At 44.0% G+C, this 13,023-nt stretch overlaps 1 protein-coding gene across 1 annotated transcript; it reads left to right on the top strand.

Moving 5' to 3' along the window:
- Positions 1 to 5,813: 5,813 nt before the first annotated feature.
- Positions 5,814 to 11,883, top strand: ADIRF (adipogenesis regulatory factor). Its single transcript, XM_009567504.2, has 3 exons — positions 5,814 to 6,449; positions 8,118 to 8,180; positions 9,540 to 11,883. Exons 1-3 carry the CDS (start codon positions 6,389 to 6,391, stop codon positions 9,644 to 9,646), a joined length of 231 nt encoding a protein of 76 aa, XP_009565799.2. The 5' UTR covers positions 5,814 to 6,388; the 3' UTR covers positions 9,647 to 11,883.
- Positions 11,884 to 13,023: the final 1,140 nt, after the last annotated feature.

The following is a 13,023-nucleotide window of genomic DNA, read 5'->3' as shown; positions in this document are numbered from 1 at the left end:
CAGCACACGGCACTGACACGCTGTGCTACAGCACCTTCTTCCCTGTGGGAAGGGAAAGATTTAATTGGTATCTACACACCTATATCTAGAACCATGAGCCTAAATGCTGCTTGAGTATGGGCACTGAGAGTGTCTAAATGTTTCCTAAAGCTCTGCCTCTGCGCTTGCCTGCACCTTGCATCCCTGAGAGCTGATGCATGGCCAGGCTGGACGGGGATTCAGCATGGCCCTGCCATAGCCACTGCCTTGGTCTGGTCCAGTACTGTGGCGATGCAGCTTGCAAGAGTCTTTATACATCTTTCACAAGGCAATCCCAGCTTTAAAGAAGAGATCAGGAGATATGGCTTCCTCCCACGTGAGCATCCTGTGTCAGCGAGTGGGAACAGGGCAGCGCTGTGGCTGTGCAATTACTCGGGGTTTCCTCTCCCAGGTTGCTGCTGCCCAGCCAGGGAGAGCAGAGGTGCCAGTCTGTGCAGCATTTGTCAGAGGTAAGAACAGTGAACAGTTGCTTCTCCTGAAGTAGAAGAGTCTGTCATAAAAGAGCCAAAAGATAGTTTATTAATTATTCAATAAAACCACGTCTGTTTGTTTCACTGTATGGAAAAGAAGGATGTACTTTTAATGAGAATTCAGATAAATGTAATGAGAGGTGGTGGAAGGAAACCGAAAAACGGAAGGATGAAGGAGATTAAGCGAAAAACATCCCTTAGGAGAAGGTGCTTTTACAAGGGAGATGCTGGGAACCCCTCTGCCCCAGGTAAAATCTATGGAGGCAAACACTAGCAAACCAATTATTTGCTGGCCGGTCATGGTCTGGGTGATCTAGAGCTTCTTTTACACATCTCATACTGTGGTTTATTTAAGCAGACCTTGTATGTGTGATACCTCTCGTAGAAGCTGTTAATTTAATCCCACTGTGACCAGACAGTACTCAGTGCCAGGTGCAGCAGGGCCAACATCCATCCCCAGTGAAATGACTCCAGGTGCTCATTCTCAGACCTTCGTGATCCAATGAGCTGCTGCCAAATGTTGCCTCATCTTTGCCATATAAATAACCAGAAAATGCTGGAAAATATTTATATTTTCCCCTTGTAACAGCAAAACTTACCATGTAAAACTGCAGTTAAGGGATTTGTTCTGCTACAGTTCATAGCCTACGAGACCTCCCCCCCAGTTACGCTTTAGCCAAGGTCTGAAGGGCATGCAGGGCCTGATTTTTTGAAGGTGTTTTTCTGGAATGCAGAAGAGAAAGTAGCGGCTGTCTCCAGACTATCTATATGTGCATTCAACTAATTTAAATGCAAATCAGATAATAATACACCACTTAAAATCCCACTTAATCTTCAAGTCCTGTTTTCATGACTGCATAATGTGTGTCCTAAAACTGAACTCAAAGAGAACTTCATTAAATACTGAAGGGCTATTTTTTTAATGCTGCTCTCCATAAAATAGATACAATCACACATTCTCATCTCTTTGACACTTTTTTTCTTTATTGTCACATAACTCGCTTCATAAATGCAATGAAACCCTCCCAAATCACATGAAGACACTCCATCCCGTTAATAGCGTATCAAAAAAAACCACAGATTAAACCTGAGCTTTCTAAATGTCAGACAAAACCCTGTCTGCACCACTTCGCACAGCTCTTTTAGCCCATAATGCTTTTCTGTCAGGCTTTGGAACTGTTGGTTTGGTTTTTTTTTGCATGGATCCCAGCATGGGAGCGAAGCAGGTTCAGCAGCTCTTCTTCTCCACCTTTCCTCTCCCATTGAGCCACAGGTGGGGTGGGCGGCACAGAAGGGGAGAGCCAAGGCACTCCTTCCTCTTAGCGTGCCTAGAAAAATGTACGAAGCTCTCCTGTTGACCATACCCTTGGTTTACATCCCAGCTCATGTCCTCAGCTTTTCTAGGCACTCTTGGGATAGGACCCCAGTTATTTCTTTCCCTAGCCCGTTGCTGGATTTTAAGGCAGTAGTCAATCCTTTTTCCTCTTTTTCTCTTCTAATTTAAAGACTTTTTTTTCCTTTATACTGAAGCTGCAGGATATCATGAGACTCCACAACAACTCCAGTATTGCCTACAGGAAAGCTGGGGAGGGGCTCTGTATCACCGAGCGCAGTGATAGGACAAGGGGGCACAGTTTTAAGCCAAAAGAGAAGAGATTTAGATTAGATATTAGGAAGACTTTTTTTACTGTAAGAGTGGGGAGACACTGGAACAGCTTGCCCAGAGAAGTCATGGATTTCTCCCATCCATGAACATCCCTGGAGGTGTTCAAGTTCAGGCTGGATGGGTCAAACATCCAGTGGGAGGTGTCCCTGCCCACGGCAGGGTGGTTGGAACCAGATGATCTTTAAGACCCCTTCCGACTTAAACAATTCTATGATTCTATGATGCTATCTAAGCATCGTTTTAGTCCTCGGTGTTCCACAAGACAGCAGAGACTAGACGCTTCACGTAAGCATTGGCTGAAGATTTGGAAATGAGAGGGTAAAGAAATCCATATATATTGGCCTTACTTTGATCTCATGCTTTGAAGCAGAGCTAACTAATGATTTCTGGAGAATGCTATCACCTTTGTAAAAGAAGAGTGAGTTAAACCTACTTTTCTGCCAGAAATATATTTGAATACTTGAATGGGAGGGTAATTTATCTTAATTAGAACAGCTTTGGTTTGGTCTTTTAAATGACTAGCGTATGAGTTAGGATAATTATATATTTTATGACTAATCACTTCTGTTTCTTAAAAGAATTATATTTCTTGGTGTAAACATCCCATCCCTTCCACACTAGTATCAGGCTCTTAGCAGCTGTAGATGTTGACCACTGCACATTTCGTTAGCTTCAAGAACGATCTATGTAAAACTCTTCATCCCTGACAAATCATGGCATTTAAAACCTTGCTGATGAAAACCATACCTACCTATAAAACGTAACCGTGGTAGAATTGTAATTGAAGAAAACCTAAATAAATGTCAATACTTCCCATTTAATTAGCTTGTTTTGCCCATTTTCATGTGTAAAACATGAGCTCTATCTCTGATCAGTTACTTCTCACCTTCATCAGGTAATAAAAAGAGAAGTGTTCGGTTACTGATAAGTGAGAGGGTGCTCAGAGATGCCATAGAAGAGGTGTGAAAGGAAACCAGAGCTATTTATAATTTCCCTACTGTGCCTTGGATTTAACTCACAGCTATTTGGGCTGCATGTTTGAAGTTGCCCTTCAGCTCCAGAGCTGTGCATCATGGAGGCCTCCTAGCAGTCAAAGATTCCAGTTTGGGTTTTGCACCCCCCAACACAAGTAATAAGAAGGAGAAGAATATGGATGAAAAGCCCAAGGAACCAGGCACAGAAGTGCAACAGTGAGACAGATTACCCCCATGGAGATGGTGACACTTCCCATGTCTCTGTTCTGCCCAAGCAGTGTCAGTGATGTGCCTCAGCATTGCCTGGAGGAGTAACTTTAGAAATAGCCTGAAGTTTCAGGGGCACCTTGGCAAGTGGCTCTGCTTTCACACCGTGTTACCTACCCCAGCTGGAATTAACCAGGATAGCTCTTTGCAGCCTCAGCAGATACCGAGAGCTGATGGAGCAGAAGTCCAAACTAGCTTTCCACCTGTAGGTAGTTTGCGTTGACCTTAGGACACACTGAACGGTGCAATCAAAGGCCATGAAACCCATCGAAAAGAGGTAATGCAGGGGAGGAGCAGGAGTTAAAACTGTAGATGTACTTCAAGGCTGGAACCTTGGATCAATACCGTGGAGAAATGGAGAGACAAGGAGGTCACAGGCTGTTGTGTTTCAGCATTTAGCTTTCAAAATGCTTTATAATATCCTGGCCCGCTCCCATGTTTTGTCATGAAATGACATAGTTGAGAAATGATAATGGTGAAATGAACAACCCCACAATACTTGCTGGCTGCGTCCATCAAGTGGTGGTTAGATCTTCTCTGATGTGATTGTGATGGACTACGGATGAATAAAGGTGACGCAATACATTTCGTTAATTTTCTGACGTGGATTTTTGACTCTGTGACCCACTTGATGATCAGAGCATAAATATGTACTATACTGAAAGTCCTGTTTCTTTCTCTTTTGGACTCGATGATCCAGTGGGTCCTTTCCAACCTGGTGATTCTATGATTCTATGATTCTGCTGTGGACTTCATTGTAATGATCACACCATCTCAGTTTCCTGGGCAAGTGTAATTTGCTTTCTTTGCTTTTATTTTGCTTGGAATCAGGATAATGATATTAATAATAAGGATAGGATTACAATACATGAGGAGTCATGTTGCTATGCTGACAGAGGTACAGGTTTTAACTCACTAATTCATGTAACTTAATGCTTTGAGCAGAAAGTAAAGCAAGGAGTGGCACAGAGCAGACATCACTCATGAGTGCAAAGTGCTGCACAAAGATTTCCACTTGGAAGAAAACTAGTTGGAGCTGGCATAATCCAGGTAGCTGTCAGAGCAGAATTAAAGATCAATATTTACCTGAACTGCTAAAGAGTCTTTAAAATATTGCTATAAGGTGGTGGATGTTTAATACTCCATGGGAATTGTGCATCGGTTTTAATAGTTCTCCTAATCTCCTCCTCCCTCTTGCAGGCAGACCACTCCGGCCAGTGCCAGCGAGGCCCTTGGGCAGAGTCCAGCACCAGAAAGGCCCTGGGAGGGCAGCTGAAAGGTATTTGGTGCTGGAGCCTCAACACATCCTCTCTGGAGCGATGACAAGGTGCCTGGTGGCTGCTGGAGGGGCTCTTCCTCCCTCTCACAAACACTCCGTACAAAGTTAACGGAGGCAGCAGTGATCTGGCTATGGGAGTTGAGACTGGAATCTGCCTGTTTGTTATGGTTTTGTTGTTGCTAGGTACTTGGGGTGGGCAGGAAAGATAAGCAAGTCCATGTGAGTGTTTTTGTCCAAAAAATGCCAAAGGCCCACAATATTGGGTGTCTTTTATCTGAGTTTTCCCAAATCCAAATAAGAAAAGCATTCCAAGAAAGAAATCAGCAAGGAATTGAAAAAGATACATGATGAGAATATATAATTAAAGTGCTAAGTGTCCTGTAAAGAGAATTGCTGTTTGAAAACATAAGTGTGTAGTGCCAGCCGTGCAAAAAGTAGAAAAGAGCTCTCTGAAATGACAGGCTGAATAGGAGCCGCAGAGGAACGCATTGAACCTCGCTTTCTGCTGCTCTTTCTCTCTTGGGTACTAATGAAGTGCTAAACTTCTGAGCACTGTCACTTTCCACCCTAGTTTATCTGTGACATCTTGTTCTTCTGCCCATTTCTTAACAAAAACAGCTTTCCTCAAAAAGATGAATGTGGGTATGGACATCTGAACTGGGGTGCTTTGTGCACTGGAAAATGGTGATACGGAATCTGAGCCCCAAAAAGTCTGTGAGATCTTTGACCCCCAACTCCACCAACACTTTATTTGTACAAAGTTTCTTTGTAGTGGGGATTGGTGGTAGAAAACATAGTCTAAAACTAATAGAAACCTGTGAAAAGCCAGAGGTTAGAGACAGAATCTTTTATTAATGTACTGATGTTAGGTAAGAAAATTATTTTAAATGTTATTTCTGTACTAACAAAACTCATAACACAAAGCAACACTTGTAAAAGGTGGGGTTGCTAATTTGGCTTCGTTTTTTTTTTCCTGCTTCTGAGAACTGCAAGCTCTGTTGCTGATTACCTGCTTACCTGCCTAACCCAGGCAAAGCCTTCAATGATGCTGGGCCTTTGCATTCCGATTCCGGCAGACAGCTGGAAAGATGACCAGGTTTGCAGTTTCTTATAATATAGACATAAATGATAACTCTCACCACCTAACAGCATCCCACCTGAAAAGGAAACGGCATTGTGATTAAAACTGCTGAAAACTGAATGTAGTTTGGGCTGGTTTCTGTTCTCAGGAGGTTCAGCTGAGGGGATGAAGGGAAGAAAAAGAAGCCAGCCCAGCAAGAATGAAAGTTGGCCGTGCCCAGGTACCGCCACTTCAGTAGTTTTCCAGCACTCTGTACAAAACTCAGTTCAATGTTTTTTCTCTGCTTATGATGGTGGAACAGGTTTTTTCATGGTTTTGAAAAAAAAATCCAAACTTATAAACAAAGACAGCGCGATGAAGCAGAAATCTCTACCTGGGCACACCCTTTCATTGGGGAGGGTAAATAAACGGCTTTTTTGTGTGTATTTCCAGCTCTCATCCTTCACGTTGAAGCTCCACCCATTGTATCAATCACCCCCAAAAGCATCAGCAGAGCTCTTGGCACACGTATAAAACCAGGACAGGTCAGGACACCTCTCACAATGTGCTGTACATCGACAGACGCTTGATTTTATTGAAGCAGAGGAGTGCTAACGGTTGTCAGAAACCACAATGTCGGCTAAAAACTTCCAGGGACTGAAGACACAGGCTGAAGGTGCAGCAAAAGATGCTGGTAAGAAAGATCAGATATCACTCTATATCTGGGGGGGGGCTTAACTGCCGCTTTTGCTTACAGAAACCACCCTCTGAAGTTCTGCTACTATCTTCATCAGTGCAGGCAGGGCACAGCTTTCAGTTCCTTTCAGTTCCAGGGGCCAAATGCTGGCTGTCACCTGGAGAAGGTCCCAGGCTGGCCCCAGCTGTCAGCTTGGCATGGACAGCTGTCTCAGCTCCTTCAGAGACTGCTGAGCATCATCCAGCCTTTGTCACTGCCCAAACAGATCTTTAAACTCAGTAGGTTTGGAGCACTGGAGCCTTTTTTGGTAGTAATAGCACTTTTGTATCCAACACTTTTGTATCCAACACCGACATTGATCAGGGTGGCCTTTTTCTCATGCTCTGCAGTGGCTTTTAAACTGTTCTCCTTTTAAGAAGTTGGAGTTAACCTTGGATTAATGTTTGCTACTTGGCCTGACTATCAGCGCCTTCGGGTAATAACTATATTGACTGCAATGGACTGTTTGTAATAAGCAGTACAAGTATGTTTCTGTTGTATTCTTCTCCAGAAGTGATCACCAGACTTTACAGTGCTTAATAAACCCCTGCGTACTTATTTCTGTCATAGCTGCACCCATGTTGTGGAATCAATCACCGCACTATTATTAGCGCTGTGCATTGGAAACCAACTTTTCAATGCAAATTATAATAGCTTTTTGTTTAACTGAAAAATTGCAATATCTGTGGAGTTTATTCAAGCATTTTATAGTGTATTCCTCACAGTGTTTGTGTGCAGATCATTTCTAGCAGGGTATAATTTGTATCGGATACAGTCCTGATGAGATCCTGCAAAAACTTTGTTGTATAGCTAAAATATTTGAGCAACACCATTGATTTCTTTGGGGGTAAAGTTCCTAGACACCTGGGAATGAATGTATAGTAGACCCAGAAACATGACAGTACTGCTTTCTGAAAAACAAAATGGTTTATATAGTAGGTTATATACCCTGAATATATTCATGCCAATGAGGAGTCACCTTTTCTTTTAGCAGAAATGATAGGCTGGCTCTCGTTCTTTCATAAATTATCAGACATCTTACATTTTACTTGGCATCTCACTTTTTTAATGCTTTATATTTCGGAGCTGATTTGTTACTTTTCATTATATACTGCAGTGGATCTGTTACGTTTCTAGCTTCTGCTCCCCTTCTTCTTCTATTTATATCTTATTTGTAAAAATCTCTCCTGCTCTGTTTAATGCATCTGCTTCAATTTTTGGAAAAGGCACTACTCCTAAATGGCCCACAAAGAAAATTTATGCTAGATGGCCAAGCTTTGCCAAGCAGAATAAGGTGTATTGTAAAATAAGCACTTTGCAGCTAAATGTCATCATTCCAAATCACTGCATGCATTCTTCTTTATCACCTTATTTAATGATTTTATCTGTCATCAATTTCCTCAGCCGACCGTAGCTGCTAGGAGAACACTGATCTCACAGCAAGCTGTTCTGGCAACACACGTGGTACATAAGGTGCCCATAAGAAAAGCACACAGCCTCAGCCTCCCCCATACCAGGGGCAAAACCTTCCTCTGACATGCAGAAAAGCCAGTTGACATAGGGAATTCCTATAAGCATAAATGTGAACAGCTGGAAATGATTTTTTTTTTCTGTTCTTCATTACAGCAAATGCATTCGGACAGGCTACCCAGGATGCAGTCAACCAGTTTACAGAGGCGAGCCAGAAAGGTAGGAGAAATGATGAACAAATCAAGAAGCAAGCGATGGAGCAGCTCAGCACAAGACACCAGGGGGCTGTGCTCATTCCCCTGTACCCCACAGCTGCTCTCAACCCAAAATCCCATGGTTTCAGTGACAATTTTTGGCCTTTTCTAAATCTAATGGGACAGCATGTCAGGATCTGTTCCTTAGTCGTTCCACTCGTTTACTGGCGGGTGCACTGCACAACTCCCTCACCCTCAGACCACCAAGTCCTACGCATGACACTAAGATGTTCATGGAATCATAGACTGGTTTGGGTTGGAAAGGGTCTAAAAGATCATCCAGTTCCAACCCGTTTTGGCTTCCTTTATAGAAAACTTGTGCAAGCAACGCAGAAAAAATGTAGCTCTTCTTTCTTAAAGATTAAATAACCCTGTGATGCACCTTCCTTCCCCAGCCCAGAGGGCAGAGATCTGCCCAGGTCCAGCTCCACACTAGCCCCAGAGTTTCTGAGGCAGCAGCCAGGGTCAAACAGTGATGATCCCACAGCCAGAAAGGTGTCACCAGGAAAACATTGGTAACTTGTTTCTAGGAATTTGGAACTAAAAAAACTAAGTTCAGTTACCACTTAATTTACTAAATTTCTTAAAATGAAGGGAGAATTAGCAATTTCAGGGACTAAAATGTTTAATGAAAGCCGAAATGCATTGGTAATATCTCCTTAGATCAGATACTGTCTATAGCTCTATGATGTGATGAGAAGGCAGGCAGGGCTTGGGTAGTTGTTAACGTTAGATGGGGAGGCAGCAAAATTGCCAAAACAGAGCCAAGATCTCAGAGAAGAGAGAGAGGCTGTCCCCTGTTTGTCAGGGTCTCCTCCCCCCTGGTGAGACTCTGCACTGGTTTTCCAGCTTGGCTCACATCAGGTCCCAAACAGGGACACAGCCTTTCACCAATGTGCCTCAAATACACAGTTGAGAAGGGAACAGAGGGAAAAGCTTCCTTCACCTTCCCTATCACTTGATAAGGTTGTGTTTTCCAAACATCCTATTATTCACAGCACTTCTTAGCCCAAAGCACCCTTCTCCATCAGCCAGGCTACACTTAGACCAAAATCAAACTGTTGCAGCTTTGTCCAGTCACTCATCTTATAGTGCTTCAGCTCAGCACCTGGAACTTCCAAGTGAATCCTTCTGTTTTGCAGCCCATCCTAAATACATCCTGCCAAACCCAACTCTAATCACCTATAGAGAACTCTTTCTTTTTAAAAAAGATATAGCCTTGTATTTTATAATCTACTAATCTTGACACTTGCCCCTTCTATCATAATATTAAACATTGTTGCATTTTTCAAGCTTTTTGCTTATATTTTTCCCTCTCTTACAGCTATTGACAAGGCTTCCAAGACAGTGCAAGATGGGGTAGAAAAAGCAACCGGACAAGCTGCAGAAGCAGTGTCTGGCCTCGGGAAAAAATGTGGATTTAAGAAATAATGCTAATTTAAGCTAACGGTATTGCATGTGAAAATCTCTCTTTGGTCTGCGATTCCCTAGTCCTTTGTGTAGAAATATGAAAGCTGTTTGAGATCTGGGTGACTTCTCTCTCTCCAAATACATACTTCTAAGGCAAAAAGCCCCCCTCCTCTTTCACGTAGGAAAAAAATACGTCTTTTATCACATCTTGTAACATCTGTTGGCCATCTTTAACATGGCTCATAAGGCTCCAGCAATGCGATTGCCCTGCTCTTACAACAGCCCAATGACTATTGCCACATTTGCTGAGTGTATTTACAAAATCAGCGAAACCTTTCATGCTCTGGGAAACCAGAACATTTGTGTGATGAAGCTGAATTTCCTTCCAGTAATCAAAAATGAAGCTGAGGTTATAGTTCATGTCAGTTTTTTGTTTGTTCCCTTTTGCTGTGTTTTCAGATTAAGATAAATAAAAGGTATTATAAGATTTACACCACCCAGAAACGTATCACTGTGTTATGTATTCTTGTTGTTTTATTGGGCTTTCAGTGAAGGATCACACAATGTTTTGCAAATATCTAGTTTTTTGATTCAAAGTTCATCAGTGCCCATCCTGGAAGGGAGATAAATACTGAATCATTTCACGGTTGGCAGATGGACATGGAAACCAACAGCCCCGCACTGCAGAGGAGCCCCGTGGTGTCTGTGAGTGAGTGGGACCTATGATGTCCTCCCCTTTTCCTTTCTCTCCTGTGCCTGTTGCCGGTCTAGATTTAGAATCATAGAGTCATAGAATGGTTTGGCTTGGAAGGGACCTTAAAAATCATCCAGTTCCAACCCCCCCTGCCATGGGCAGGGGCACCTTCCACTGGGTCAAATTGCCCCATGCAACCTGGCTTTGAACACCTCCAGGGGTGGGGCATCCATGATTTCCCTGGGCAACCTGTGCCAGCGCCTCACCACCCTCATGGTGAAGAAATTCTTGAATATGTCAAGCCTAAATCTGCCTCTTTCCAGTTTATACCCATTCCCCCTCATCCCATCCCCACAAGCCTTTGTAAACAGCCCCTCCCCAGCTTTCCTGTAGCCCCTTCAGGTACTGGAAGGTCGCTATAAGATCTCCTCAGAGCCTTCTCTTCTCCAGGCTGAACAAGCCCAACTCTCTCAGCCCGTTCCTGTATGGGAGGTGCTCCAGCCCTCTGATCATCTTTGTAGCCTCCTCTGGACCCATTCCAACACCTCCATATCCTTCTTATGCTGAGGATTCCAGAACTGGATGCAGAACTCACAAGAGCAGAATAGATGAAGAGAATCACTTCCCTCGACCTGCCAGACACGGTTCTTTTGATGCAGCCCAGGATAAGGTCGGCCTTCTGGGTTGTGAGCGCACATTGCTGGCTCGTGCCTGAGCTGCAGCCTCTGCGCGGTGCTTCCAGGCAGCCCCAACATGCTGCACGGCAGCTACCAGCTCTCAGAGGCAGTAGTGCTCAGGGATGTAGCCAGTGTGAGAGATGGAAGTGGTTATCTTCATGCTTAGGAGATGGAAATATTTATTTTAGATTACTGTTTGCTGGGCAATCAGAGGCTGCTGCAGCGAGGCAGGTTGTCCACTTAGTGTTGCCTCTGTCAACAGAAGGCACTAACACCCACTTACTCACAGTAAGTGCTCTTCCCTCAGCCTTTGGGTTTCCTACTGCTAGGCAATATTTCCCTCTTTTATTTATGTTCTTTTCTCCTGTTTTGAAGCTTTACTCATCTGATTTCAGTAATAAGCTAATCTAGGCCTTACAAAACAAAAACCAAAGAATAACCAAAAGCATCTGGATTATTGAACTAGAGCGCTCCAGGAGAGCTTGAGATACCGCTGCCTCGCACCTGCTGGCCAAGAGCTGTGGTTGACCATGGTTTGTGGAAGCTGTGTGTGCATCGATCTTTGTGAATGCAGTCCTAGGATAAGCTGACTCTCTGCTGAACCCAGAGACCTGCAGAAGGAATGGACGGACTGAAAAGGCTTTAGAGGACCCTATAAGCAATAGACTATCTGTGAGTAAACATAGTCCAGGGCTCTGCACGGCTTCCCAATGTAATGTCCACTGTTGTCTAAAGCTTTAAAAGCCCAAATATTTACTCAAGTACAAGCTCACAGAAAAAGCATTAGACTATTGCCCTCTCAGTTACTGGGCAACCTTCAAGAGTACTTAATTATTTTGTACTTTCCATGGTTACCTCCCCGATGGTGAAATCTTCAGGGAATGAGTTCTTTCAGATGGGCATTTCAGACGCGATTTGTGGGTCATGGTGGTCCATACACCACTCTCCAGCACACCATTTTTTTCCATGCAAAACATTCCTTAGGTTGTATTACAAAAATGAAAAAAAAAAAAAAAGAAAGAAAAATTGAACAGTTGTAGGGATTTTTTTGCTAGTAAGCCCTGTTATCCCATTGCATGACCTGTTCTGTTCCTGTTGCTCTGTGCATGGGGAAGACAGCCTTGAATCTTGATGTGCAGTATTTATGTTCCCTTACTCCAATCACAGGCGAAGTCTTATTGAATATCACGGAATGGTTTGGGCCAGAAGGGACCTTAAAGATCATCATTTTCCACACACCCCTGCCATGGGCAGGGACACCTCCAGCTAGATCAGGTTGCTCGAAGCCTCACCCAGCCTGGCCTTGGACACCTCCAGGGATGGGGCAGCCACAACTTCTCTGGGCAACCTGCACCAGTGCCTCACCATCCTCACGGGAAACAATTTATTGCTAATATCTAATCTAAATGTCCCCTCTTTCAGCCTAAAACCATTACCCCTCATCCTATTCCTGCACTCCCTGATAAAGAGCACCTCTCCAGATTTTGTCTAGGTCTTTTTGAAGTACTGGAAGACTGCTAGAAGGTCTCCCTGAAGCTCTCTCTTCTCCAGGCTGAACAACCCCAACTCTCTCAGCCTGTCCTTGTATGGGAGGTTCTCCAGTCCTTATATCATCTTTGTGGCCTCCTCCGGACTCACTCAGGCAGATCCATGTCCTTCCTGTGCTGAGGGCTTCAGAACTGAAGACAGGACTCCAGGTGAGGTCTCACAAGAGCAGAGTAGAGGGGGAGAATCACCTCTTCAGTGTAACTACACTGGTTGTCACTGCCCAGTGGTCTGCCCCAGTCAGGGTAGTGGCTGGACTGCCTGGCTGGAGGGACCACTGGAGATCATCCACTGTGTCAAGAGAAGAGAAGCACCTTTCTCCATCTGGGCAAGGAATCATAGAATCACTATGTTGGAAAAGACCTCTTGAATCATCGAGTCCAACCATTCCTATCTGGCACTAAACCATGTCCCTGAGCACCTCATCTACCCGTCTTTTAAACACCTCCAGGGAAGGTGACTCCACTCCCTCCCTGGGCAGC

Source organism: Cuculus canorus, chromosome 7 (assembly GCF_017976375.1).
Source record: "Cuculus canorus isolate bCucCan1 chromosome 7, bCucCan1.pri, whole genome shotgun sequence".
NCBI classification, from domain to species: domain Eukaryota; kingdom Metazoa; phylum Chordata; class Aves; order Cuculiformes; family Cuculidae; genus Cuculus; species Cuculus canorus.
The sequence above is the reverse complement of the archived record's forward strand: the minus strand, read 5'-3'. Positions and strand labels throughout refer to the sequence as shown.